Source organism: Phyllosticta citriasiana, assembly GCF_038021145.1.
Source record: "Phyllosticta citriasiana strain CBS 120426 chromosome Unknown IWZ02scaffold_8, whole genome shotgun sequence".
NCBI classification, from domain to species: Eukaryota; Fungi; Ascomycota; class Dothideomycetes; order Botryosphaeriales; family Phyllostictaceae; genus Phyllosticta; species Phyllosticta citriasiana.
Window position 1 is genome coordinate 1,820,591 of NW_027117285.1, and position 27,891 is coordinate 1,848,481.

At 55.0% G+C, this 27,891-nt stretch overlaps 8 protein-coding genes across 8 annotated transcripts; 6 read left to right on the plus strand and 2 right to left on the minus strand.

Annotated features, from left to right (window-relative positions):
- Positions 1 to 2,267: 2,267 nt before the first annotated feature.
- Positions 2,268 to 3,484, plus strand: IWZ02DRAFT_455253 (bola protein). Its single transcript, XM_066767775.1, has 3 exons — positions 2,268 to 2,556; positions 2,613 to 2,896; positions 3,023 to 3,484. Exons 2-3 carry the CDS (start codon positions 2,618 to 2,620, stop codon positions 3,188 to 3,190), a joined length of 447 nt encoding a protein of 148 aa, XP_066622023.1. The 5' UTR covers positions 2,268 to 2,556; positions 2,613 to 2,617; the 3' UTR covers positions 3,191 to 3,484.
- Positions 3,485 to 3,690: 206 nt separating this feature from the next.
- On the minus strand, positions 3,691 to 7,023 carry IWZ02DRAFT_455255 (P-loop containing nucleoside triphosphate hydrolase protein). Its single transcript, XM_066767776.1, has one exon. The coding sequence runs from the start codon at positions 6,768 to 6,770 to the stop codon at positions 4,095 to 4,097; it is 2,676 nt and encodes an 891-aa protein (XP_066622024.1). The 5' UTR covers positions 6,771 to 7,023; the 3' UTR covers positions 3,691 to 4,094.
- Positions 7,024 to 7,407: 384 nt separating this feature from the next.
- Positions 7,408 to 12,255, plus strand: IWZ02DRAFT_305207 (GTP binding protein-like protein Bud4). Its single transcript, XM_066763983.1, has 5 exons — positions 7,408 to 7,570; positions 7,621 to 10,092; positions 10,154 to 10,598; positions 10,650 to 11,398; positions 11,449 to 12,255. Exons 1-5 carry the CDS (start codon positions 7,487 to 7,489, stop codon positions 12,181 to 12,183), a joined length of 4,485 nt encoding a protein of 1,494 aa, XP_066622025.1. The 5' UTR covers positions 7,408 to 7,486; the 3' UTR covers positions 12,184 to 12,255.
- A 1,948-nt stretch (positions 12,256 to 14,203) lies between these two features.
- IWZ02DRAFT_521737 (uncharacterized protein) lies at positions 14,204 to 15,270 on the plus strand (the record flags this gene model as incomplete). The annotated part of the gene is made up of 2 exons (XM_066770802.1): positions 14,204 to 14,324; positions 14,405 to 15,270. Coding segments are annotated over 2 exons (987 nt in total), but the record flags the coding sequence as incomplete, so codon positions are not given.
- A 1,545-nt stretch (positions 15,271 to 16,815) lies between these two features.
- Positions 16,816 to 17,916, plus strand: IWZ02DRAFT_521744 (uncharacterized protein; the record flags this gene model as incomplete). Its single annotated transcript, XM_066770803.1, has 1 exon — positions 16,816 to 17,916. One exon carries the CDS (start codon positions 16,816 to 16,818, stop codon positions 17,914 to 17,916), a length of 1,101 nt encoding a protein of 366 aa, XP_066622027.1.
- Positions 17,917 to 20,215: 2,299 nt separating this feature from the next.
- On the plus strand, positions 20,216 to 21,607 carry IWZ02DRAFT_491736 (uncharacterized protein; the record flags this gene model as incomplete). Its single annotated transcript, XM_066769766.1, has 3 exons — positions 20,216 to 21,058; positions 21,136 to 21,449; positions 21,532 to 21,607. 3 exons carry the CDS (start codon positions 20,216 to 20,218, stop codon positions 21,605 to 21,607), a joined length of 1,233 nt encoding a protein of 410 aa, XP_066622028.1.
- Positions 21,608 to 22,652: 1,045 nt separating this feature from the next.
- Positions 22,653 to 23,897, plus strand: IWZ02DRAFT_491737 (uncharacterized protein; the record flags this gene model as incomplete). Its single annotated transcript, XM_066769767.1, has 1 exon — positions 22,653 to 23,897. One exon carries the CDS (start codon positions 22,653 to 22,655, stop codon positions 23,895 to 23,897), a length of 1,245 nt encoding a protein of 414 aa, XP_066622029.1.
- A 251-nt stretch (positions 23,898 to 24,148) lies between these two features.
- On the minus strand, positions 24,149 to 27,667 carry IWZ02DRAFT_305264 (chloride channel). The gene is made up of 5 exons (XM_066763984.1): positions 26,694 to 27,667; positions 26,542 to 26,645; positions 26,343 to 26,495; positions 26,087 to 26,293; positions 24,149 to 26,042 (listed from the first exon to the last, which is right to left on the minus strand). The coding sequence occupies exons 1-5, from the start codon at positions 27,310 to 27,312 to the stop codon at positions 24,411 to 24,413; spliced, it is 2,715 nt and encodes a 904-aa protein (XP_066622030.1). The 5' UTR covers positions 27,313 to 27,667; the 3' UTR covers positions 24,149 to 24,410.
- Positions 27,668 to 27,891: the final 224 nt, after the last annotated feature.

Genomic DNA, 27,891 nt, shown 5'->3' on the forward strand with positions numbered 1-27,891 from the left:
CTTTTCACTGAGAGCAAGTGTTAGCTGAGGTGCCACCAAGAGCCAAGGGTACAGTGTTGGATGAAGTAAGGTGGGCAATGGGATGGCGTATGCAGTGTGCTCTGCTTTGCAGTCGTCAAGATAAGCGTTTGGTTGACAGAGCATGTCTTCGCTGCCAACTCCATTTCAGATCGAAGGGCAGCACAGTGATAGCAGCCAACCAGCGCTCCCAGACAAATTGCTAACTGCACTGCCCGGTCAGTGTGGCATCGGGCCTACTGCGCAAAAGGTGTTGAGTTTAATTTTTCGTCTCCCTTTGAGAGTGTGGGACATGCAGTCGTGCTGCTTACCACAGGCCGGGATTTGCTGAGGCAACCCTCGTGCCTATTGAGCTTGTTAGCGTCGGTGAAATGGCTCAAATTAGCAGGCGGCTGAGACGTTGAACGGAACACCCCCATATTTTCGATGGCGATAGCGGCGCAAAAGATACTCGCAAAAGAGTGTGTTGAGGATGTGGCGCTCGCCGACTCATTCGTGTTGTGCTCATGGACGTGTTTGATTGCCAGCATGGTCCCTGAGACTGTGCCGATTGCCGTTCCCGCTGCTAAATTTTACTCGCTCCCCGCCACTTCGAATTGCTCCCAAGGGCCTCTTGCACCGGCCGGTCAAGATTTTGCATGATTAGCGCCCGTAGAGATGCACGGGTGGAGGTGTTGTTTTTTTTTTTTTTTTTTTTTCCCTCCACCACTAGCCCGAGAAGATTTTGAAGAGACACGAGGTGGCGAATATTCAGCCTCCCTATTCCTGACCAGCGAGGCTGTTGGTAGCGATAATTTAGCAGAATACAATTTCTGCGACTACGGCCATGGTGCGACACCAAGCCTTGCGCACGTAATGGATATTCGAGTTTGATGTCTGCGGTACGTTGATAAGCTGAAAATACAGCAGCATGGCTGACTGTCCGGGGCCCCGGCTGTTGCTGTCACAGCCAAAATTTGCAGTCATTGGATGGCCACTCATCGAGATTGCTGTGACGGTGGGACGCCGACCTTCAGGACACACGCCCTGCATTGAAGGTATTGTAAGAGACATGCATGGACGGTGTCTGCAAAACATGGTATTCACAGTGTCATTCCACTGTTGTGTCGAGGCAACAGGCGCGGAGAACGCAGTAGGTTAGGTTCGCTTTAGCGTGGGAGGACCCATCGACTGCCTATTAGCGGCGTGGGGAAGCCTGGGTTCTGAAGGCAAACTGCGGGGAGAGCTCGTGATAGCTGGCTGTGGAGAATTGTCTGGAGTGCGTGCTGCTGGAGATTGAGGAGAACAGAGGGGGATCCAGACCAGTTGCAAGGCCGCGAACACTCCCAAGAGGCCTTGATGTCCGCAGGTGGTGCTTGTCCGTGGCGCTAACCCCTGAAGCCAGATTCCTGCGCATATCGAACGTCAAGGCTGAAGGACGTCAATGGAGAGATCGGCATTCTGGCTGCGACCGGAAGACCGGCTTCCCTTTCCCTTTCCACGTTCCTCGCCCTCCGCGCACCACTGCTTCTCCAGGCCTCATTGGCGGCTGTCACTGAGATGGCGTGGACCCTTGAGGCGCTTCGCCGTCAGCCTTGGCGGCCACGGGTCGGGGTGGCTCCGCGATGGTGGAGAAGTGGTTTTGACCAACGTCAATCAACGCCACCACTGCGAGCATCTCCTGTTGAGTTGAGGATTGGCAACGATCTGCTCTAACGTCACCGTGTGACGATCTTGGGCCCGGAAAGACGGCCGCGTCGAAAGGTGAGGCGAGGCGGTCGTCCGGCTTTGGGCGCCATAAGACGTCGGTTCAAGCCAACACCAACGGACAGCCAAAGGAGAAGACGGTGCCGAAATGCTCAAAGCAGCGGTCTCGAGTAGAGGACGGAAAACCGCGGCGGCCAGGGAGGATTCTGATAAGCCAAGCGTCAAGTCCGGCAACCCCTGGCCATGTCGAAAAAGCGTCGGATGCTAGACTGAGGGTCCAGACTGTTGATTCGCAGCTTATCCAGGAGGAGTGTGGCGCCGTGGGGCCTTCATGCTGGGACCGTGGGCTGTAGGGCAGGGATGGTGCGGCATCAGCAGCGACGGTGACTTGCAGATACTTGGGCGGTACGAGCGGCTCTGGCGTGCGAATGGATGAGGGGAGTTGTGGGTGTGTTGGGAGCAGGGAGCGCGAGCGATGTCTGTGTGGAGCGACGCCGACCCCGCATGCTCCATGTCCCTCGCCCTGCGGATGATCCGACGTGAGAGATATGGCGACCTGCATTGGACGGTGGCGTGCTGTCGTACGCTAGAAATCGTCGTCAAGAGGGTAGCTCCGGTGTTGCCAGTGCACACGACACCAGGACAGCAGACGAAGAGAAGAAGCGTTCCGTAGACATGAGCGACAAAGACGGCGACAACGACGACATGGCATTTAGCTGCTACATATAGGCTCGCTCTGATTGGTCGGACTCGCGAGCCTTGGCATGACATCGACGTCGCCTCCACCCGATGGATGTTGATTGCGCGCTTCAGTCGCAACACCAAGCCCTCCATCTTCGCTCTCCCCAGCAGGTACGCGTTCGGCCTACGCCTCCTCTCCTCCCGCCGCACCTCTGACCATGACCCAGGCCCAATGGCCCCCTCTCGAGTAGCCCTGCGCCTAGCCGGCTCTCTTGGCTACCACATCGTTTCGCGGGCGGCAACAACGGCCTCGAGAGCTGCGCCCTCGTATCTCCGAACCACACGACCCGCCGTGCGCTCGTCGCCGTTTCGCCGTGTAACTTGGCGCGCATACTCAACAGAAGCCCCTCCGACGGCGACTTCGGACGTGGAACCTCCGGACTTTCTATCCGAGGGCGAGCTTCATGTCTTTCGCAAGATTAAGCAAGAGCTGGACCCAGTACGGTTAGAGGTAGGGCAGACCCTCTGAGACATGCAGCAGCAGCAGCAGCAGAGCTGGTATCCATGGCGATTGGTCTTCTTTCGTTGTCGTTGCCAGAATGCAGGGCAATATATGCTGAGACAGCGGCGAATGCAGGTCCAAGACATCAGTGGCGGCTGCGGCTCCATGTACGCGCTGTACATTGAGTCTCCCAAGTTCAAGGGCTTGACTGTCATCAAACAGCACAAGATGGTCAACGAGATTCTGGCAGACGAGATCAAATCATGGCATGGCGTTCAATTGCGGACAAAGGCTGCGGCATAGCCTGGCGTGGGGTATAAATGTGCTTGTATTGGCGACAAGGCTCTGCATATCCACTTTGTGGGGTATGTAATGCACTGGAAGGCTTTGGTTCAACGGACAATTTATGACATGAATTAGTATTTGCACTTGTAGAGAAATATCAATATCCTGTACTCAGTATAAGCAGCCAAAGCTGTATTACACGGATTTCCAAACAACCTCAAGAATTTCCAAGAGCCGTAATGGCCTCTTTCTGCTCATTCATGATCAACTTAGCGAGAAAGGCAGCCAAGTCGTGTAGTCGGCGTATACTGAAGCGGCGAGTCTGTCTAAGCGTCGATGTGGACGTGCGGCGGAAATGAAGTTGAATCGCTGCTCAAGACGGATGGAAGACATGAGACGAAGCGTTCGGCATCAGGTAAGGCAGCTGTGAAGTGTATTCAAGGCGATTGAGGCGACGGAGAGATGTTAGGACGAGAGGAATTCTCACTCTTCTTCTCGACGCGTGCTTCTACATCACTCCACAAGGAAAGCAATTTTGCATTATGCCACACATGACAGGACGAAGAGAATTGAAATTTGCTTCTCATTATTGTACATCATGGCATGTAGCTCTTTCTTATTAAGCGCGCCTCCACACACATCAAGAAGCGCCCTGAAGACTATCCCGAGCAGAAATCCCTCTCCCCTACATCAGTAACATCCGCAGCCACAAGAGTCAAGGCCGGAATGTCTTTGTCTAGTAGGGGGTCCAGGCCATACCAAATCAGAACCAGACGCATCATCATCACATTGGCAACTCTGTTCATTCGTGAATGGAATAAGACAAGAAGCAGCGGAGATTGGGGGGGATTTTTTCGTCAAACTACATATCGTACAAGGAAATCCGGCAGCTTACTTATGGACAAGTACGAAAGACAGAAGACTAGATGAGAGCCTGTCCCTTGAACATGGTCTCGCGGACTTCCTTGACAACGTCGGCCCTGTCGCCTTTGCCCAGCAGCACAATGGCGCGGCCGCGCCTGCCCATGCGTCCCGTGCGTCCGATACGGTGGATGAAGTCAATAGTCGTGTGCGGCACATCGTACAGCACGACGTGGCGCACGGCCGTTGTGTCGATGCCACGCGAGCCCAGGTCCGTCGCCACAAGTATCTTGGTGTTGGGGAACTTGGACGGCGTCGCGACGGGCGACGCTGCCTTTTCTTCATCGCTCTTCTTCTTGATTTCTCGCTTGTCGATGTAGAGGCTGCTGCCAAACTCGGCCAGGACTTGTGCTTGCCGCTCCATGCCTGCGTCGCGGTTCAACGCTACAGCGTCGAAGCCCTTTTTCTTCAGGTACTCGGCGACCTCAACAGATTTTTCGCGCTCGTTGACAAAGACGATGATACGCTTGGTCGGGGCGACCTCGCGCTCTTCATCCCAATGTTCTACCTGCGACTTTGCGATCTGGTGAAGCGTCTCTGCACATGCCAAATCTTTGTTGCCTCGGTAAGGGTCTTGATTAACATTGACAACAGCCATCTGCACACGCCGGGGGATTGCGTGGATATTGGGGGTTACCAGACGGATGGTGTCAGGGAAGTGCTTGCGCAAGTACCCATCCATGCTGTTGGGGATGGTAGCTGAACAAAAAATGAGTTGGTTCAAAGAAGGGGTTGATTTGTCGATGATATTGGTGGTGAGGGGTGAGAAGGACCGATCCAGGAGAGAGTCAGCTTCATCAACGACAAGATGCGTGACGCGGCTGAAGATGTTGGGGTCACTCTCGCCGATGCTGGCGAGGAGATGCGGCGTCGAGATGACCATGTCAACTCCTTGAGGTGAAAACAGAGTATTCCTGATGCGCGTCGGACTAAAGACGGCAGAGATGAGCGCAGCTCTGAACTTGACTGTGTGTGAAAAAGATTTGGCAAGCGCGCCGACCTGTTGAACCAGTTCTGCAGAAGGCACGAGAATGATGACTCGCGGTCTTCCAGCATTGGGATTCTCTTGGCCAGAGAGCGGAGGGGGCTCAAGTTCAAACATTTTAGAGTCCTCTTTGTCCTGCTTTTCTTGTTCCTTGGCCACTTCCTCTTGTTTCTCTTTCAACTCGGCACGTTTCATTGCGTCAATGATCGGAACCATGTAGGCCAGGGTCTTACCAGAACCGGTCTCAGCTGCCAACAGGAATTGCTCCATGTTGGAGGACTTCTCCCTATCCATACCCAACAAAGCAGGTATAGCGACACGCTGGGCCGGAGTCGGCTGCACAGAGGCTACGCCGGGCAGGCCCTGTGAAGGAATCGATTCCTGAACTTCAGGCAATAAATCGAAGTAGAGGAAATCGTCCAGCTCAGAAATCCTGTCCTTAATGGAGGTTCGACGGTTGTAGGATATAGGCTCCAAAGTCTGCTGCATTTTCAATGCGTGAAAGTGTTCTTTACCCTTGCTCTTCCTCTTCAAATCTCCATTGGAAGACGGATCTTGTCTCCGGTCATGACGAGTTCCCGCCCCAAATTTTGAACGACCGACGCCAACGGGGGGCGCGCTCTTTGACCTTTCAAATCCCCCCCGATTTCTTTCCCTCCGTTGTGGCGGCACCAAGTCTCTTGGTGCTTCCGTGCGGTTCAAGTGACCTGGAGAGTCATCGTCTCGCCGAAAAGACTTTCTCTCACCAAAGTCCTTGCGCGGGCCCCGGAAGGAGTCGTCTCGTTGAAAGGGCTTGCGCGGTCCGCGGGAGGAATCGTCTCGCTGGAAAGGCTTGCGCGGGCCGCGGAAGGAGTCATCTCGCTGAATAGGTTTTCTCTCGGCAAAATCCTTGCGCGGCCCTCTGGAGAATTCGTCTCGCTGAATAGGTTTTCTCTCGGCAAAATCCTTGCGCGGCCCTCTGGAGAATTCGTCTCGCTGAATAGGTTTTCTCTCGGCAAAATCCTTGCGCGGCCCTTTGGAGAATTCGTCTCGCTGGAAAGGTTTTCTCTCGGCAAAATCCTTGCGTGGCCCTCTGGAGAATTCGTCTCGCTGGAAAGGTTTTCTCTCGGCAAAATCCTTGCGCGGCCTCCGGGAGGACTCGTCTCGCTGAAAAGGTTTTCTCTCGGCAAAATCCTTGCGCGACCCCCGGGAGGAGTCGTCTCGCTGAAAAGGTTTTCTCTCAGCAAAGTCCTTGCGCGGTCCCCGGGAGGAGTCGTCTCGCTGAAAAGGTTTTCTCTCAGCAAAGTCCTTGCGCGGTCCCCGAGAAGGCGAAGGCGCGTCCCTCGGCGTGTTTGAATTTTCCCCATTTGTGAATTTGGAGTCAAAACTTTTGAAGCTCGTTGGAGGCTTGCTTTTCGGGCGATCAGATTTGCCAAAAGGGTCGTCGTCTACAAACGAGGGCCGTTTGGTTCGAACTGGTTCCGCGGCCCACGACGAGCGTGTCGGGGGGTTCGAGTTTCTTGATGCTCTAGATTTGGGGTTTGCTTGTCCCACCCGTTTGGAGAGTGTCATGCGAGAGGGGGCGCGCTTGGTGAATTTTGAGGCAAATCGCGACTGCTGCAACAACGCGCCAGTGACGGTAGGACGCGTCGAGGAAAAGAGGCCACGAACTTCGCATCGAGGGCAGAGGGCGGAGGCGGAGGCGCGCAGCATGATGGCTGGGGTTTGAGGTTGAAAACCTCCAGCAAAAGATGGCAATGGCAAGAATTGGGAGGAAAGTGAGAATTTGAGAGGCAAAAAATAGTGCCAGAGGTGCAAAAAGTTTCCCAGCCCGGCGTCGAGGCGGGCGGTGAGGCTGCACGGTGGCTGAAGCGGCACGGGCCAGGAGATGTGGCTGGTGGGTACCTAGTGGCTGGTGGCTGGTTGCTGAGCTCAGGCGGCGACAAGGGGTCCGTGGTTCCCCCGGTGATAAGCGCTGGAACAACACAACAGACGGCGCTAGCCTAGAAGGATCCGACCATCACAACCACCACCACCCTTCCCGTCTTCTGTTCCGTACCCAAGCCTCCAGCCTTTTTCCTCCTCCTCACCTTTTTCCCTCCCACCCCGTCTCTTTTTTCTCCGTTCGTCTGTCGACCAGCGTGCATTTGTTCACTCTTTCAGCCGGCGCTCTGCTCTCACCAACCTCGGCCACTGCGCTGCATTCCTCGCTTCTGACAGCATTCCTGATCATATCGGCCAATTCACCGTCCTCGAGTCCACGCATCACTCTCCGACTGGCTCGAGATGCCCACTGAGGCAGTATGTTTTCCTCACCTAGCCTCGCTCTCTCTCTCCTCATCACGCATCTTACTTACCATTGCAACGCGCTTCAGGTTGAGCCTCTACGTCCAAGCAAAAACAGATCCACTATATCGCCCGTCAACACCATGGCCAATAGCCCCGGCCCGCTGCGCGAGCTCAGCCCAGTGGAGCGCCGTAGAAACTCTCCCAGCTACAATCAACTGACTAAGGTCCGTTTCGCCGCATTCCTCTGCTTCTTGTGTGACTGACATTTGTCCAGAAGCCCATGGCCGCCCGGGACACGTCCCCGCTCGACACCTCACCTTTTGGAGCCTCCAAACACCGCTTCTGGCAGTCCCGCGATCCCAATTCTTCCAGTTTGCAGGATTCCGAAAACTCCTTCGAAGGCACACAGACGCTTTCGCCAAAGCGCAACTCGATTGAGAACCTGATGAAGGCGTCGCGTGTCAAGAACAGCACCATGTTTGCGCGCGAGACAAAAGACCATTACGACCCTACCAAACTTCCTGTCGTCGAGCGTCCGCTGGCAGCGGGCCGACCGCTCAGCGCGCAGGGCTATGTACCCCGCGGATTTGATCCTCTTCGCAACCGCGAGAACCTGAAGACCCATCACCGTGGCGAAAGTGAGCCCAAGGTCGCCTCTGCGACTTCAAAAATCGACGGTGGATACGTGACCAACTCTCCGCCCAAGCCAAGTACTTCGCCTCTGCGCTCCTCCCTGTCGCGCAATGGTCGCTTCAGCCAGGGCTGCGATAACGACTCAAGTGTGATTTCCTCGGACGATGAATACGTCGGCGACGGCCCTGCGCGACCTCTGCGCCGCCACGCAAAGAGTGTCACCTTTGAGGCCAAGCCGCCAGTAATCAACGAATACGAAATGGTCACTCCAGAGCCGTCGCTGGCCTCGCGGGAGGGAAGCTGTGAGTCCGGAGAGGAAGATGAAGAAGAGGACTACGAGTTTGAAGGCGATTCCATGGACAGGGACGACAGTTTCGATGCTTCTCTGGAGGATACTGATAAGACGCCAGTTGTCCTGCCTGAGGATTGGCGCCATATGAGCCCTGAGGTTGCCAACCACGAGCTTGCTGATACCTTTGAGGATCCATTCACTAGCAATGACTCCGATCCTGACGCCGACGGCGACCAGCTCGAGCCTACGCGGGAGCGTTCTCATAGCTCTGACGGAGAGCAGCGACCTTTGCCTCCGCTGCCTCAGTTCCAAAACTCACCTCCTGACACACCTCGCGGAAGGAGAGAGTCGAACGACGGCATCGCCGCTGCCGCCGAGCGCGTGAGTAACGCTCATCGGACCCTCCCTTCTCCTCCCCGCGTTGCGGCTAATTTTTCCAAGGCGGATATTCTCAACATTGGCGGAGCTTCGATGACTCTGGAAGATCGCCTGGACCTCATGGGCATCAAAGACTCACGCGAAGGAACGCCTACAAAGGCTCTGGAAGCTGCCATTGATTTAGACGACAAGCATGAGACCAAGGACGTCGGCGAAGGACAGCCTGAGGGTAGCTCTACGCTCGAGTCGTTCAACATTCCTCCCATCTCTCGCGAGGCTATCATGGAAAAGGTCAAGAGTGCCCATTACGATGACTACAATTACACAGAACAGCCTTCCATGATGTCAGAGCAGAACTACGGAGACATCTCTGACTATGACCACGATCCTGATGTCCCCATTCAATCACGCGAAGTTTCCTCCAACTTCGAGGTGGACGTTCCAGATCTTCCAGTCACTGCTGTCAAGCTTGAAGATGGGGAGAGTGCATTTGATCTGAACTCCATTCCAGAGATGCACAGCCCAGGAAGCTCGCCGGGTCGCGGAAGCTCGGAGCGCGAAGGATCCGTCATCCACTATGACATTAGCGGGAACGATGCTGATTCAGACGATGGCAGCCACTACTCATCAGATGATGTTGAAGAGAAGCCGAGTCAGCAGAACAGTACTGATGACGATGATGGTCCTCCCACACCCAAGGCAGACAGTGTTGCCGCCACAGAAGGTGGGTATTTGGTGCCGAAGAGTACCCACAGCAAGATTGACGGCTTGCCAGACTTTGGGTCGTTCGAAAATGTGGAAGACTTTCACCTCCAGCTTCAGTCCTACCTTGGCAAGTCTCGATCCCCTCCACCTGCTGATGCCACCGTGGACGCTGCTCCTAAACTGGAGCCCGACGAGGACTTTATTCAGCGGCCTGTCACTCCACCAGAGCAAACCGACGACGAAAACACCCTCAACACAGAGGACGAGGACCCCGGAACTCCTGAGTCTGTTATCAGACATCCGATTCAACAAGATGAGCGGGAAGACTCCGAAGTCGATGAGCCAACGGCTACCATTAAGGCGCCTGGCGGCATCTTGAAGACGCGCACTTCTTCGACTCCGAGCGACTTTTCAACCATGGCTGCGACTCGCCGGCAAGTCAGTGGGGAACGGCCGCCACCCATTCCAGAAAAGCACACTGGGCGTCTTTCATTGACGGCAGAAATCGAAGAGCCTTCTCAGTTGTCTCATGTTTCTGAAGAGCGCTCTTCTGAAATGGGCTGCTCGGAAGGGTCCCGCGAGGAGCAAGGTTCTGACTGGGAGACGAAGAGTGAAGGCGGTGAACCGAAGCGCCGCCAGTCGTTCAAGATGAAGTTGGATTTTCCCATGGGCGACATTGGTGAAGACTTGAGCTTCGACCTGGACCGCGAGTTTGACCGGGTCGTCGAATCTCAAAAGGTAAAGCATCCTGAACTTCCGATAACAAGAGGCCGTGGCTAACAGACCTCTTTGTAAATAGAAGGGTTATCTGATGCGCCAAAACACAAAGATTGTCTACGCCAGCAGCCGCAAATTTAGCGATGAGACTCCGTCTGACAATTCTGCCAACGCATCAACAACATCCACAGCGCCTGCCACCGAGCATGGCCTGCTTGCGCCGCCAGGGTCCAGACCCACTGCAAGTACCCCTCGCAAGTCCACTCGCGAGCGGAGCAATACCTGGACAACTGAGCCGTGGGTCGGCAAAACTCGACGTCGCAGTGTTCGCAATCCGTCCACTGCATCTATTGGTGAAGGAAGGCCGAAGAGTGCCGCCGGTCCCATGCCTCCTTTGCCCGGCCAGGAAAGTGCTGTCAACTCAGGCGACATGTCGATGATTGATGAAACCGATGAGAACATGGAAAAGGGAAGACTCTTCGTCAAGGTCGTCGGTGTCAAGGACCTCGAAATGCCCCTCCCCAGAAGTGAGTTCCCTGGAACTCATAGCCACTGCGCAGCATTGACGGATTTTGCAGACGAAAAGACCAATTTCCAGCTGACTCTGGACAACGGTCTTCACTGCGTGACCACTTCTTGGCTTGACCTTGCCCGTGATGCAGCCATTGGTCAAGAGTTTGAGTTGGTCGTCTTGAACGATCTCGAGTTTCAACTCACGCTTCAGACCAAGCTGCAGGCCCCGCCAAAGCCAAAGGTTTCTCCACCAGCAGCCCCCGCACCGAAGCCATCGGGCCACAAAAAGACCAACTCTGCCTTTGGTCGCTTGCTTCAATCGCCCAAGAAGCGCAAGGAAGCCGAGCGCAGGCAGCAAGAGGAGGCCGAGCGTGCTGCGGTGCTGAAGGCACAGCAAGAGCTTGAAGCAGCAAGGCGGGTCAACACCAACCCCACGGCTTGGGACTTGCTGCACGATTTGGTAGGACCAGATGGCTCGTTTGCAAGATCGTATGTCTGCCTCAAAAACTACGAGAGGCAGTCGTATGGCCGCCAGTTTGAGGTCGACGTTCCCTGTTTCAACGAGTGGGCTATCGAGGAAGATCCCAGCATTACTAGCAGCGTCAAGAGCAAACGAGGTGGCGTTGTTCGGCGTCCGCCGTACAAAATTGGCAAGTTGACCCTTCAACTGCTTTACGTCCCCAAGCCCAAGAACGCCAAGGATGAGGACATGCCGAAGAGCATGAACTCGTGCATTCGAGAGCTCAAGGAAGCAGAGGAGCTTAAGAGCCGGATCTACGAAGGCCATTTGAGCCAGCAAGGTGGTGACTGTCCGGTGAGTATCCAACCCGCTTCGAAAGGTATCCTCAGCTGACGAGCATTTAGTACTGGCGTCGTCGCTTCTTCCGTCTCGCAGGTAACAAGTTGACTGCCTTCCATGAGACGACCCGTCAGCCCCGTGCCACCATCAATCTGGCAAAGGCAGCCAAGTTGATTGATGATCACACCACCCTGAAGCAAAAGGAAGCTGGTTGTCGACGCAAATCCGGCTTTGCAGAGGAAGACGAGGGCTATGCGTTTGTGGAAGAAGGCTTCCGTATCCGTTTTCGCAACGGCGAGACCATTGACTTTTACGCTGACAACGCCCAAGACAAGGAGGGCTGGATGAAGGTCCTCGGCGATACCATCAATGGCTCGCTTGGGTCTTGCAAGCCGTGGACAGAACTCGTTTTCCAAAAGGAGAAGGCTGAGCGTGCAGCTGCAAAGGCGGCAGCGGCTGCTCAGGCGAACGGCCAGGCGAACAGCCAGCAATCGAACGAACACAACAACATTCAACAGCAAGCCCGCGCACGTCCTCAGTCTACCTTTGAGCCTGGCCAGCAGCAGCACGCAAAGGTTCCGCAGCATCCCAGCCCTGTCCGCTCACCGCCAGCAACGTACAACCGTACTGCTCCTGTGGGCGCCAGCCCCGACAAGCGCCGGCCCATCAGCGAACTCAACCCAGGCCCTGCAGCTCCATCAGTGGCTGTCCAGAAGGGTAGTGGTGGCAGTGCTGCTGCCAGGTACCTGGGAAAGATGGGTGAGCGCAGGCGCGGTAACATCAAGAGCATGATTTTCTAATTATCTTGTCTCTTTCCGTCTTAACCATTGGATGTCAAGAAAGATGATACCCACCCTCCTTGCCTTGCATATGTTTTCTTGGATCGGTTGGTGTGCATTTGCATCGTCTGCTGCGGCTGCTGCGGCTGCTGCTGGATCTACCTATCATAGCCGCCTGGATCGCCGCGCCTTACTTTCCCTTCGTCCATATTCTTCGGTCTGTCCAACCGCTCCGCCGGCCTGGCGCCATGCCACGGTCTTCTGACAAAATTTCGGTTTTTCTCTCCACGCGGGTCGTCGCCCAAGCCCCTTTCCTCTGTTCCAACAGTCGGTCTCACTTGGTTCTTGTTCGGTCCTCCCTGTCCACCTCGCCACCCCAATTTCTCCTTTGCCCCCGGCATCGAGTGGCGCGGCGGCAGCAGCAGCAGCACAACACGGGGCCGCCCGGGCATACCAACGACCCCTTAACAAAATTTCGAGTCGATACGAGCGATGGTGGTGGAAGTGGCAAAAAGCGAGCGAGCGAGCGAGTCGAGTAGCGTTGTAGCCACTCGACCGCTGGTTGTCGTGTCGCACGTGGTGTGTTGATTTTGTGTACATGTGGAGGCGATGCTTTTTATTTTCCTCCCTTCACGGTTACTTTCCTTGCCTATTTCCTTTTCCCTTTTCGTCACCTCCTTTCCTTTCTTCCTTTTCCTTGCCCACCCACCCTCTCCCCCGAGCGATCGAGCGATCGAGCAAGCGCACGCACGATGGATGAAATGATGGACGAGTCAAGAGAGCGAATGAATGAGCCAACGATCGAACGAACGAGCGTACGAAATAAAGAATGGCGCATCATCATCATGTCACTTTGGTCTTGCTGGCGATGGCGATGCGTTTCCCTTCAAATCATGGGCAGTCAGTCAATCAGTTAGTTGTTTACTCTGCGGCGTTGGTGGATTTCCTTTGGTGCGGGTAGTATCGGTACTCTTCTTCCTCTTCCTTCTGTTTTCTCTTTGGGTCGATGGGTAATTCCTCTTTTTCCTTTTGGACTCTGTCGACATGTCTTGGACTCAGTGATTCAGTGAGGCTCGTGCGTCTAATGTGATTATTATGCTTACCCTGATACTTCCTGATGCTCGGAGACTTCCTGCTTGTTGGGTGATTGTGATGCTGCTTCTGCTGCTACTTCTGCTGCTGCTGCTGATGCTGCTATGTGTCTAACGTTTTACCTTCCTGTGGCTCTTTGATGTTGACATGTTCGAGCAGTGGGAGCCGCTCATGGCCAAGGGTGCTTGAGGTGTGGGTGTGGCGGCGGCGCGGAGGTAAGCAAACTCGCCTTCTTAAATTGAAATGCTTTGGAGCAGTTGGTGTTGAGGGTGGGATGGTACCCTGTTTCTTTGAATACAATGTCTTTCCTTGAATGGTGGCTTCGCTGCTTGTGTTTTCCGCCTCGACACGTCGTCTACCTGGTGGGTTGGAGGCGCAAGAGCAAAAGGACATGGGACGGGACTGCGGACATGTTCGATACTTCGCCCACACTTTGAGCTTGTGAAGGTTGAGAGAGCAGAAAAAAGAGAGAGAGGAAAAAGGCAAAAGAGAACCGCGAGGATCGAACCGATGCCTGGGTGCTCGATCCATGAACGAACATCTGTGAACTGCAGGGTGTTCCGACCAATCTTTTCCGCCAGTGCACCATCCGACCACTCTTATAAATCCGGTTCTCTGAAGGAATGACCGTGCTTTTGCTTTATAAAGGTTATTCTTGATTCCTAAAGCGGCTAGTTTATCGCCCGCAAGCTACAGCAGACGCGAGCTCCCCATGTGCTTGACTGCGGTCGTTGCTCCACGTACCTAGGTAGCTTGGATAGCCAACCGTACTCTTTTTGGTCACGTTGCCCAGCTTGACGTTTGGGGGGCTCAAGACCGCAGTAATCTCATTGATCAGCCTGCTGTGCGCAACTTACCTGGCGTTGCAACCACCATCGACCTCGCTTATACCGCCCGTCAGAACTCGGGCCCGTGGTGTTGAATTTCCGTCACCTACTCCCCCTCACACTCTACGAAAGCGCTCCACCTCAACTACCTGAAGTCACAGCAGTCTGCCTCCTACGCCATTCGAGCATTTCGCTCTACATTTGAAGACTTTTTCCAACCCACCGCGCTCGCAAGTCGCACTGGTGAGTCTCCATTTCCATCTTTTAGCGCTTTTCAACCCAACGATGCACGACACAGCTTTCTAACCTACTCTCCAATTTAGTTTCCCAACCACTCTCCTCCACCATGGCTGCTCCAGATTCGGGTCTTTCCAAAGCCGCCCGCCGGGCGCCAGAAAGGCTTAGAAAAATCGATATCAACGACGTTTTGGACAAGACCATCCAACCGCGCGAGTCACCTGCAGACAGGAACGGCGCTTACAAAGTCAAAATTTCCGAACCGAACACACCAATCATCCCATTGGAGGATTACCCCGAGGAATTTTTGGTTCAATTGGAAAAGCTGGTGCACTATGCCCCAAGCCTGGATGAAGCCAAATGCGTTCTTCTCAAGCACGTTGAGTGCAGGCACAACAACGCGAGACTCAAAGACGATGTGCGATTGGCAAGGGAGGCTCTTCTAGTGGACGTTGAGAAAGCCGTCGAAGAGCTCAAGGCCAAGTCTGGAAAGGTGAAGGGCAAGCGTCGTCGTGCTGACTCGCCTTTGGAGGAGGCTCCCATGGCCCCAGCCCGCAAGAAGGTTCGCTTCTCGCTTTCCGGAGACGATGGACAGGACCAGGTCGTCTGCCCCTCCGAGTCGCTCGACAACACCGTCGACTCGAGCGAACGTGACGCTGGCTTGCGCTGTGCCAGTCGTACCATCAGCGCTGCTCGGGCCACTGAGGAGCTGTTGGCCCTCATCGACGAAATCGAGCCGGCGCCGAGGGAGAAGAGAAGCAGACCTTTGGTCAGCACCGTCTCCAAGATTGCCCCTGACGCCCAAACTGCCATTGATAATCTGCCGAACACGGACATCGAGGACATAGACGCGGTGCTGGAAAACGTTGACAGGCTGAAGAAGGGCATGCGCGAGGCTCTTGAAGATTGGGAGCAGAGCTGCACGGCCAAAACGGCTCAAGGCATCCTGTAAGACACAAACCTGATCTCCTCTCTCACTGTGGTGGTGTTCTCAATCATAGCTAACCTCTCTCACAGCAAGGTCCTTGAGAAAGAGAATGGTTTCACCCTTGCCGAGGACAGCAAAAAGCGCATCCAGGCTCGCGCATTCTGGTAGCTTTGTAGCGCCTCATTTGGCTGGTGGCAACCTGTTTCATCACGACCACGGTAAATAGTCCCTTCTACATCTTCAGGGTCCACTGGGGCTAACCAAGATCTCCCCTCCCCTTAGACCACGCCCAAAGACTGGAAGAAGTTGCAACTCCGCTCGAGAAAAGACACCGCCTTGTACATTACAAAAGGATTACCAGTCAGGACAAACATTATCGGAATAAAACCGAAGGTCGAGATTCTGAGTTGAAAAGTGAGGAGAAGTAACTTGGCGACAAGTACAATTCGAAGACACCTAATTCATTGTGCTCGATTTAGACCCTTGGGCAGAAATTTTGGTTCCTGTGGGCTCTTGTATTGGATAGTTCGGCTCGGACTCGGACCTTCTGGCCGTCTGGGCGCTTCACTTCAGTATGCCTTGGCTCAAAGCTGCTCGGCGAAGCGGAATTGCCGTCCATGAAAAGGTTTTGAGAGAGAAAGAAAGATGTCGTAAGTTTATTTCAGAGAGGCGCGCGGATTTCAGTGTCGGTTTGCTCCAGGCAAATGCTCTGAGGACGAGACTTGAAGAATGTGGCTTTTACACTTGAATCTAAGCTGTAAGTTGTAGATCTCGACACGCTTCACATCCTCTCGGCCATTGGATCCAAAGCGAAAATTCTCTTCTTTCTCTGTCAAGCGAGACGGCCACGGGCCAGCGGAGGATGACGACGCTGGCAATGTTGAAAGATGCTGCTCTTGCAGTTCGCGCCCGCAGTGCTGCGGTTGCTTGATGACAGACAGCCACTGTATTTTGGGAGGTGATTCAATCTTACTTCGCTGTCTCCCCTTTCGCTCTGTCATGCTTGGGGCTGTGAGTAAATTTCTTGATTAGCACACTTCACGGCATGTCGGTTCGTATTTCTCGCAGTCCCTTCGCGCAATCGTCTATCTTGGGCGTCCCATGCATGCAACAGGGTGCCGTAAAAAGACCAGTCACCTGCTCGAAGCGTCGTGCCGAGCGTGTTTTCCACGGCGTCATCGTGTCGGGCTAGATGCGCGACGTACTCAGAAATAGCGGCTTGCTCAACTCAAACCTCTTCGAAAATCGCGAATTGGTAGCTGGGAATGATCTATTGCATGCACTGAGCAGACGGCTGAAGTCACAGGCGGCACTGCCTTGCCTATTTGGGGAGCAGAAACCCGCGTTGCCGCTCAGTCTCGACCATGTTTCTGCGCCTGAACTGCCAACACTTCAACGACAACAGGCCTCGCACACTTTGCGCATCTCATCACCAACCATTGCCCAATTTGTCCTCTTGATTCCACATTCATTGAATGTGAGTGTCTTTCTCTCATTACGCCCAGTACTGCTTCACCTCAAGAAGCAGGATGCTCATCACAATCGCAGCTTCATAAAACCTACACCATCATGCCAAGGCCTTCGAAGGCAAAGTCTCTGGACCGCCTAAACGCGGTGGGCGTCGAAAATCTGCTCGACGACCTCATCAAGCCACGCGCGCCTCTCTACGCGTTTGGACCGCGAATCAAGCGCAAGAATTTCCAAGAAGATGGGCCCGTTCTCCCGCTTGCCCAATATGACGATGCATTGGTCCACAGCCTAGACATGCTGGCACAGGCGACTGATGACTACACTGCCGTCAAAAGGGCTCTCGTCGCTGAGGTGCATTGGCGCCACACCGGCATGCCGAAGAACCCAACCAAGAATATCCGTGAGGTCATTGCATCCGACGTCTACAATGTAATCATGGCACACAAACGCGCTAAAGGCCAGAAGTCTCCTCCGCAATGGGGATTCCGCGTTCGAAATAAGTCCGAGCAAAACGACTACACCGCTTCGCTTCCCCAACAGCCGCTGCTCCAGAACCAGGCGAGCGCTTCAGAGGAGGAACACCACGACTTTGACGCCAGCTCCGACGAGCTCGAGGTCTACGAGACACCAGGTAGAACCAGCGATCTTAATGAACGCCCCGACGGCGACGAACTTCGCCAAATGCAGAACGAGCCAGGCGAGACGACGCGCATCACCGTCTTCTACCCCATTCGCGAGACGTCCAACGCCCAAGACGACAATGACAACGACGACGACACATCCTTCTCTCTGGATGACATCATGAGCCTCGCCAACAGCGCAACAGCCACCCCAACCCTCAGTGCTTTCAACACCCGCGTCAACATGAAGATACTGCCAATCCAGCACGACGCCACCACCGCCGCCGACGCCGCTTTCGAAAAAACAGACAAACTTGTCAGATCACTCATCCACCTCGACAGCTTCGTGCCCATGGCCGAAAGCGTGCTGCAAGTCCCAACGCGCAAGCTGCCCGAGGTGCTCCTTATGGGAGCCATGTCGCAAGCCGGCGATGCAGTGCGCCAGGCGATGCACGACGCAGAGGGGAGCAGGAGCTCCGACGCGATTGAGAGGGCGCGGGAGGCGCATGCGGCGTACGAGCGGGCTGAATTTGAGTGGCGCCGGAACGTGGTGGCGAGGTTGGCGCAGATGCAGATGTGAGTTGTCTTTTTCTCTTCTGTTTGCTTTGCTGGTTCTGCTACTGCGTTGCTTTTGAGGATGGACGCGGACTGACTTTTTGTTTGCGCGTAGGAATGATCTGCGGAATTCGGCTGGCCTAGTCCTTTCGTCGAAGCTCAAGGGGCTCTTTGAATCTGTTTTGCTCTGAGACCTTCTCTTGACGTCTCTTTTTACTCTTTGCAATGAAGGAGAGGAACCAAGATTGCGACTGCACTGCATTCGCGCGCCTCAGAGGGAAGATGTAATATCACGACGTCCCAGGGCTATGAGAAAGCAGTAGACACGGCACACCAAGGAAAGCAGTGGTGATTATGGATTGGAAAAGAATCGAAATGGGGGTAGGGCGATGTGGTTTTGTACGTACACAATAGCATTGTGCCGGAAACGGAAATCTGCACTCTTCTTTGACATGCGGTGTTTGTCGTCTAGTACTTTGGCCATAGTATCCCGCAATCCGAAGTCAAGTTCCTTTCTCAAAATCCTCCGAGTAGTCCTACCATGTTAAATCTCTTGTAGTAGTCTCTTTACATAGGTCCTCCCTAGGCGCCAACAAGCCTTTATACCCGCCTGAATTATTCCCGCCTCTCTAGCCCGTATGCAGTCATCAAAAGTCCAAAAAGGAACATTTTTCCAGCGCCTTGCTTGCTCTGAAACCCGCTGCCCCAGATTATGGAGCCTCCAAACACGAGCCCTAAATGCAAAAACCACCCGAATCATCTCTAGTATCGAGTCGGCTCCCGCCCCAGCTGGATCTTCCCCGATTCGGACGCACATATTGCCACAAGCACGGATCTCCATTTCTCGCCTTGCCCATGGTGGGCTTCCGCATTTCAACAGCCACAATTCTCGCGTTGAGAGCCGCCTGATCGATTTGAGCAGTACAGGAGAGGAGTGTGGAAAGTGGTGGAAGGGCGGGAGGCTCCAGTGATGTGTCCATCATTAACGGGATGGATGGATGGATTGTGATGGGCGTGGGCGCAACACCAGGGCTTGGCTCAGTTGAGCGCAGACAGGCAGGCAGGCGACAATGACTTCACACGCCTGATGACTCGATTAGAACCAGAAAATAGTCTATATAATGAGTAAAAACCACCATACATCCAAAGAGCCGGGCTTCTAATCTACATCTGAGATAGCGAGCTGGTTATGCGGAGAAATCTATAACCAGGGGCTGCCTTGTAGGAACATTACCACAAGGCAGGAGTCCGGGGGGTCAAATCCCTCACTCGCCGCATGCTGGCCAGCATCTTGTTAATTTTTTGTCGTCTATGTAGGTAAGCGTCGCCTCGTTTCAGCATGTAGGCCGTTTGATGCCTCGTTGAAGTCAACAAACAAGGATTCTCTCTCTTTCAGGATTGATTGTTTTGGATGGAATTTTAGCTCAGGCTTGAGTCGACCGCGTGCCTCCCTCAGGACTCTCACTTTTGTCCTGTACTTCGCATTTCTCATGGCAAGACGACTGTCCACCCCTCGCAGCCAAAAAGCTCAACACTGAGCATTTGCGCAGCTTGCAACGCATCTAGAGGTCCATGATTGATTAACTGCACCAATCGGAGGAAAGGCACTGCTTCATTTGCGTGGTGCAACTCGTTTGCACCATTGCCGCAAGTGATTGAATTGTTTGCTGACCTGACACAAAAACGCTCGCCAGCCGTTCTGCTATTTTTCCCCACGCATCTCGGGTGCCAAACCAACTAAATAGAGCTATCAATCAGCCTCAACCCATGTAGTTAATAATGCGAGTGACTTTGAATCTCCATTTCAGTCGGTGTCATGCCGTTTGATGCGACTTGCGGTCAAGTTTCCACGAATTTTGCGAGGCGGTAGGACACTTGCCGCGACAGTAAGCAAAATCAGTTATATAAACTGCATTGAAAACCCCCTTTTTTTTTAGAGAATGGTATTGGTGCAGGTTATTGAAATCCATCATACAAAGCTATTGAGGCTGACCTTGGGTTGCATTGTGTTGATTTGGTGTTGTCCGGGACCAGTGGAAGGGGCATCTTGGCGTCGACGTCGCATTGTGTTAAATCAACGAACACCCACGGTGGCTTGCGCCGGTGTGGACTTCGTCGCCTTGACGATTTCTCTGCGCCTGACCCGCGCCGTTCGTTGGTACCAAACACGACCGCCCTACAGCTTTGGTTCCTCCACATCGCTTACCCTCTACTCTCACACCACCATCCTCATCGTGAGTACATTCCTCTTCCAACGCTCTCAACGCCATTCAAACCCGAGAGACAAACTACTAAATCTACTTGTAGCTCCCCAACGTGCCGGCATGGCAATGCTCTCAAAGGAAGAGGTCCTCCGCCGCCTTCGCGCAGTCGGCATCGACAACTTGGTCGACGACGCCATCAAGCCGCGCCAGCATCCCGACGCGACCAAGCCGAAAGTAAAGCTCTCGGTATACAAGGCCGCCACGCCAATCCTCCCGCTGGACCAATGGGACCACACCATGATCATGGGCCTCGCCAACCTGGTGGAAGAGGTCAATGATGACCATGCCAAGGTCAAGGAATTGCTGTTTTCTGAGGTGCGCTCCCGCCAGGGCTCATTTTTGAATTCGTACAAATATGTGAGTGAGCTCAGGGCTGCGGATGTCGCCAAATTCCTCAAGACACGCAGAGCTCAAGTTGCTGGATCTACGCGCAAGCGCTGCGCTGACACTGCGACTTATCTTCAGCAGCCGCGCTCGACGACAATTGCAAGGTGCATGGACGGGTTTCAGATCACAAGTACTGTAGCCTCAGCCGAGGGAAACGCGAACAGACAGGGCAGTTCTCATACTTTCCAAAGAGCTGTCGACGCGAACGACGTGCCAGGCTTGCGGAATGAACACCAAATTGGCGATGGCAGCAAGACCATGGTCGACATGCATGACGAGATGAATGCAGAGATCAAAAAGAGCTTCGGCTACAAGAACATGGAAAACCAGCAGCAGAAGTCTGGCACGCGCGGAGAAAGTCTCGACGGCCGGAAGAATGGCCGAAATCTCAGCCATGGTAGCCACGACAACAGCCTCGCGACAATGGACCAGCATAGCACGCCAGAAAGGCTGGCAACGGTGACGATTCTTTACCTGGATCGCAAGAAACTCAGCGGGACCGAGCTCCCTCTTCAAGTAACTCGGGTAGCGAAGACGGCATGTGCTACAACGCCTCCAACACTGGCGTGGACCTTGACAGCATCGCCATGCAGGTCGACGACGACGCAGCCGCCGAAGCCGCTTACCACGACATGTCGGACGTCGTTATCACGTTGCGGCATCTCAGAGAGATCCATGCCGTAGTAGAACGGGATCTGGAAATGCCCTGGCGCAAGATGCCCGAGCCGGAGTTGGAGGCGGCGATGACCGAGGCCAAGGACGTGGCGCGCCAGACTATGCACAATGCACTGCGGGAGGAGGGCGACAGGGCGGCGCGCCAAGAAGCCAAGGAGGATTGGGCAGCCTTTTCTAGGGCCGAGATGGAGTGGAACCGGACCATGGTCGCGCGTATGGCGCAGATGGAGTGGTAAGTTTGCATCGTAATGCTTTCTCCTCACTACTTCTCCGTTGCGTTTGTGAGATTGGTACTGACCTTTCTTTTTGTGCAGCAACACCGCTCATTCGGAGCACGGCTTCAATCTCCTGCCAAATATGAAGGAGCTGTACGAGTCCATTGTTCTGTAACCGCTTGGCCCGGTCTTGGATTTTGTACCGCCCTCTGCTGAAAAAGAGGTTGTTGGACAAAGATGAGTGCGCAAACGAAGTTGTCAAAGTTTATGATGCAATGAGGCAATGATGACGATGTCTGAATACAAACTCGAAGGGAACGAGGGACAATGCCTGAAGGATTCAGTTTTCAGTGCTTCGTGATGAGTTTTACGACATTGAGACCATTTGTGTGCATATTCAGACGTGTTAGCATGGACTCTGGACACGTAGACAGCAAAGCTCCAAAGCTATGGTGTTTTTGCTGTGAACTTGGAGGGCATTCTCTCTCCCATCGACCCCTTTGATGAGGTTGTTTGCGCTGTTGAAGGGCAGTCTGGAAGCCCATTGAACGTCGAAAAAAGTGACGAACTCCATGCCGATTCGCGATGGTGAATGAAAGCTCCGGGATGCAACAGTGGCAGTCAACGACAGCCCCCTCATTGCGTCTGGAGTCGGTGCAGTCGCAATTCCGGGCGTGTTGTTGACACTTGACGTCCGAGCGGAGAGAAACGACGGAATTAGGTAACGCCGCTTGAAATATTACAGGGTCGTCTCTGCTGAATTTACATGGTCGGCGCTTAGGTAATGCAGCCCTGGAGGGACGTGCGGCTAAGCGAGAGGCTCAAAACCGGGGAAGCCGACGAAACGTTACCATCAAGGTTTTGCCCATCGTCTAGTCGACCCTTCTTTGGCCACTATCCCAATTGGACCATCTGCGGCCTACCAATATCAGCGATTCCAGGTCCTCTCTTTCAGCGCACAAGACTGAGGTCTGGTCACGGGACTCTGCGAGCTCCTCGCCACCAAAATGTCAAGAAAAAAGAAGAAGGCAGCGGCAGCGGCTAAAAAGAAGGTAGAACCCAAGTCATCACCGCCAGCCGAGTCCAAGCTACGGGTCCTGTTGCCATCGGGGAGACATCTCGAAAACCCATTTTCAAATCCATTTTCAGGAAACTTTAGCCAAGCACTATGGAGAGGGAGTGCGCGGTTTTCAAGGACATTACTTTCATTCTCATACGCCATGCTGCTCAATTCCTCTCGAGTCTGTCTGAATCTGGCGAGGAATACACCACAGTGGCTACGGCAACAGTGGGCGCGAAGAAATCTGGAACCCCCGAAACCCACCCCACCGAGCCAGCCCAAGGACCATTCAGGGACTTCAGTCAGCTCCCTGACGCAGCATCTCAAGGTCGCTGAGGATCTGCAGCGCTCTGTGCATCTTCTCATGCAGCAAAAGATCAAGGATGGCCGCGTCCATCTCGATCAACACATCCAACGAACAGAGGGTTCCGTATCCTTAAGTATACGCAACATCTCAATGGTTCAGATCGGATCGAGCGGCCAGTCCAGCACCGCAACCCCATCAAGTACAGATCCATTGACTGCAGGCCCATCGACTGCGGGCCCGTCGACTACAAGCTCGCCAGACGCAGACCCCTCAGCACCTGCGGACGGCCAAAAAGAAGACCAAGTCTTGGCTCACATGGACCTGATGATGACCCGGCTGCCCGTGCCAGCCAACGCAATGGAGACGAGCAAGGGGCGAAACAAAATAATCGACCGATCACGCAAGGCACTGCGCACCGAAGTGCTGCGAAGCTACCAAGCGCAAAACGCCAAAGGCCAAGTATGGTGCTGCATTCGACGCGAATGGCGGCCGGCGCGAGACGTGTGCACGGCGCACCTGGCCGCCGTCAGCATCGGCGACAACTACCTGCAATACGTCTTCAACGACGCCGGGCCGCACCTGTGGAACCCGGAAAACGCCATCCCCATCTCGGTCGACCTCGAAGACGCCCTGGACGCGGGCCAGATCGCCATCGTGCCCGCCCAGCCCGACGACGTCGACTTCTCCCCCGACCCCCACAACTCGGTGCCGCGCGACAACCGCTTCAAGATGGTCGTCTTCGACGACATGTTCACGACGTACGACGGCGAGTTCACCGCCGAGGACCTGCACGGCCGCCTGCTCGGCTTCCAGGACCCAGACTTCCGTCCCGGTCTGCGCTACGTGTGCTTCAACGTCGTCACGACGCTGGCGCGCCGCCAGCGCTACAAGGTGCTCGGCGCCGAGGGGGACCTCGACAAGCTGGGCGACTCGCGCTTCCTGCTGGCTCCCGGCAAGTTCATCCATGATACGTGGTTGTTGAAGACGTGCGCGCAGCTGGGCATCGATTTGGATCAGCAGGCGCAGCCGCCGCAGAAGACGGGCGACGAAAAGATTGACGCTGCCCCGGCTTATGGGGGCTTCGAGGAGTATATCTAGGTCAGCAGCTAGCATATCGTCCATCATCAGCAGGGGAGCGGCGGCGGCGGTAGTAGCAGCAATTGTATCAACAGCATCAAAAGACATGCACGATACCAAAACGGGCGAACAGAGTCGACGCAGAAAACTGACGACCAATCTCCCCTTCCACTTCCCCTTCCCTCCATTTACACACATCCTTAGCAATTCAGCCAAAAGCACCGAATCTACCTCTTTCTGCCGCATAAACACGAGAACAAATAGAGATATACTCCAATATGGATTGTGAATGCTCAATCTCACTTGCTGGTTTGTTTGGTCTAGGTTTCGTCTATCTATCTATCTAGGTAGGTAGGTAGGTAAGTAGGTAGGTAAGTAGGTATACAGCCGGGTGACAAACAGCCGAGAAGGAAACTTATGAAGATAACAAACACGAGAGTACCTACGTATTCGTACTTCTCGAGAAGAGTAGTAAGAAAAGAAAAGCATACACATCCACCCACCGCAGCCGCCCCAACTGCAACTCAACTTGCCTCATCGACGTCTCCCCTCACCATGCTCAAACTCGTCATCCGAGCCAAAGCCGTCGTCGTCATCGTCATCAAGCACATCAACGCCGGCATCCGCGCTCAACAAACCCCTTTCCTCGCCACGGTGTCCCTCTCTCAATTTACCGCCGCCAGCGCCGAGGACGCCGCCACCCCTTCTGATAGTGGCGCCGCCACCCGCACTCTCGTTCCGCTCACTCGCCGCCGCGACGCCGATGCCATCGGGATCCGCCTCGTTGAGCACGAACCAGACGTCCTTCTTCGTCATCAAACCGCGGAGGCAGCCGCGTTCGACGAAGAGAACGTAGCGCAAGCCGAGGCGGCTGAACATGTTGACCGTGAGCTGCAAGCTGGATCGGGCGTTGAGCGTAATGGGCGTCTGGTCCATCCAGGGCCGCAAGTCGAGGGCGAGGGATGGTTGCGTCGTCGCGGCCGTCGCATACGGCGTCGACGACGAGAGCGGCGCGAAGTAGGCGTCGGCGTGCGGAGGGAGACCGGTGCCGGCGGGCCCGCCACGGGCGAGGGCGCGCGAGAGGGCGTATGCGAGCTCCGTGCGCGAAATGTAGCCCAGCAGCAGCGCGTCGGTTGGGTTGTCGATCACTGGGAAGCCGCGGAACGAGAGCTGGGCCAGCAACGCGCGCAGCGACTGGATCGTGTGGCCCGTTGCCGTGATGACGACCAGGTCGTCCATGCGCGTCATGACCTGCGAGGCGGGAACGTCGGGGACTGCGCTGTTCGTGTCCGAGTCGCGGTTGTCGAGGAACGGGTACCCGTTGAAGTGGATCCACGCTTCGTAGATGCCGCGCGGTGAGACGAAGTCGCCGACCCATTTGCTGATCATAACGGCCACCATGATGGGCAGCACATACGTGAGGGCTCCCGTGAGTTCAAACATGATGACGACAATGGATACTGTCATGCGAGTTGCACCCCCAATGGCCGACGCGGCTCCAATGATGGCGTACGTCCCTGGCGTTACGCATGGCACGTCTGGTTCGCAGGCGGCAAAAAGGTACCACGTCGGATGCGCCTTTTGGAGCAACGAGACGATTAGTCCAACCGCACGGCCGTAGAGAGCGCCAATGGCCATGGACGGAAGGAGAATACCCGCGGGAATCAGGAGACCAAAAGTGACGCTCGCAAGAAGAAATCCCAGGAACGCCGAAACAATCAAGAGCGTCAAGACGCCCGTGTTGGCCTTGCCCGACTTGCACAGCTCCAGTTGGTCGTCTTGAATATCCACACACTCGGCGAAGAGGACGTACAGGAGCTCCGAAGCCTGAGCGCGCATGAACTTGATTGGGAAGCCGATGATGGCAGTAATGAGGCTGACGGCAACCACTTCGCGAATCGGCCCCTTGAAGAAGGGATTGTTGCGCCGTATCTGCGCAATCTTGAGGTTCAGCTTGATGAAAAGACCGCCATAAAGGCCGCCGATGATTCCGAGAAAGGCAAAAGGGACAATTTCGAATCCATGCCATCCAGTGTGGTAAGTGACTTGGTACAAGACAAGTTTGTTGGTCCGAAAGGGGTCGAAAGAGTGCAAGGCCACGGCACCCAGCATGGCGCAAACGAAGCTTTGCCACATCGTTTTGTCGGGAAAATAGTACGATAGTTGCTACGAACATCAGCATGGTCATGAAGGGTCCCTGGGTTCATTACCTCCAAGCTGAACAAAACGCCACCCACAGGAGCGCCAAAGGCCACCGAGATGCCTGCTGCCGCAGCAGCTGATAGCACCTCTCTCTTGCGCGCCTCGTTATTATTGATGGAGCTGAACAACTTCATGATCACGTTGGCACAACAACAAGCCACATGGACGAGTGGGCCTTCCTTTCCGAGCCACAGTCCTGATGCCACGGCCAGACACTGCATCTCGTCATTAGCCGATCAAAAGCAGTTTGGGAGACGTAATTACCAGCCCCAAAGACTTGATGACAAGCGTCCACGTCCCCATGAAATACCGAATGACAAACCCGCCCAAGACCGTCTTGATCTCGGGGATTCCGCTATGCTTTGCGTAAATGGCATGGTGCTTGACCAAAATGCTGGCGCACGCTGCAAAAACGACCTGTGGCCCGTCAGCAAGAGCGCACAGAGCTTTGCGGGGGACGTACCGATAGGAGGACAAAGAAAAGATACTCCACGACGTAGCTGCCACCCTTGGAGGTAGCTCCAAGGGCCGAGCTCCACGGATGCCAGTCGGAGCACTGCGCCAGCTCTGCGGTCCATCAGCAGAAGCAGCTTCCCCAATGTTGAACCTACGCACCGTCATAGCCCCAGCAGCAAAACACCTTGTTTAGATAAAAGCGGCCATCGCCACCTTCATTCTTACAATATCCCGTCTTGAGGTCGCCAAGCCAATCGCTCGCGACGTCGATAAACGCCGAAATCCAGCCACTTGCCAGGCCCGTCAGGATCAAGACGATCCAGATCTGGCTCGCGTCGGCCAGCTGCTTGATATGGCCGAGGATGCCCGATGCGCTGGAATACAGCAGCCGCAGACGCTGGCGCTCCTTGGCGTACTCAAAGATCCAGTCAATGGCGGTCATGTCGTCATAGCCAACGCGGCGGCCTGGACCTTCGACATTCCAATCCACACCAGCGGCACCACCGATCACATTATTACTATGGCGCTCGTCGGCCTCATCGTCGTAGTAGAGCGGGTCGGCGACGCTGCCGCCGTCGACGTCGGGCGCGGCGCTGGCGCTGCGGTTGCGCCGGTGCTGTGCGCGCGTCGGCAGAGGCGAGTGCGAGGGCGAGGGCGACGGCTGGCGGCCGGTTGCAGAGAGCGGGACGGCGAGAAACTTGGGGAACGACAGCCCTCCTGGCGCTGGGGGTTTGGGTTTGCGCTTGAAAGACATGCTGGCGGGCGCGGGGCGGCGCATTTGCTGTCAGCGACCATGTATGTACTGTACTGTGCAACTTACTCACCGTTGTTGCAGCGAGGGGTCGAGTGGGTCCGAGTTTAGCAGCGTGGCTTCATCATCATTGTCGCTTTGGTGGTGGTTGAGGTGGTTGAGGTGGAGGTCGTCGTCCGACGTCGACGAGTCGGCGCTGCGACTGGACGACGGCTCGGCGGTATCATGGTTGTTGTGGAGATCGGCCTGTGCCTGTGTCTGTGCCTGCTGCTGGCCTTGCGCGGCGGTGGGAGGTGGGCTGGTCGTGGTCGCGGCCATGGGCAGTGCGTGACGCGTCGGACATGTCTGGTGTAGGCGTTGGTGTTGCAGAGCGGCGGATGCGCCCTACGCTGTCGTGTCCTGCGGGAAGCCAGGGTGCGCCGCCCAACTGACCCGCAAAAAGCTTAAAGTGACTTGCTCAGGACGGTCCATCTTGTTCTTTGAATGCATTCACTCGTCTCACAATAGCCATTGGCATCTCTATAAATTTAGAGAAGCTTCACGGGCGGGTTGAGCCACCATCCGCCAAAAGGGCTTGATTTTATCGAGCTCCAGCCGTCTCCCCAG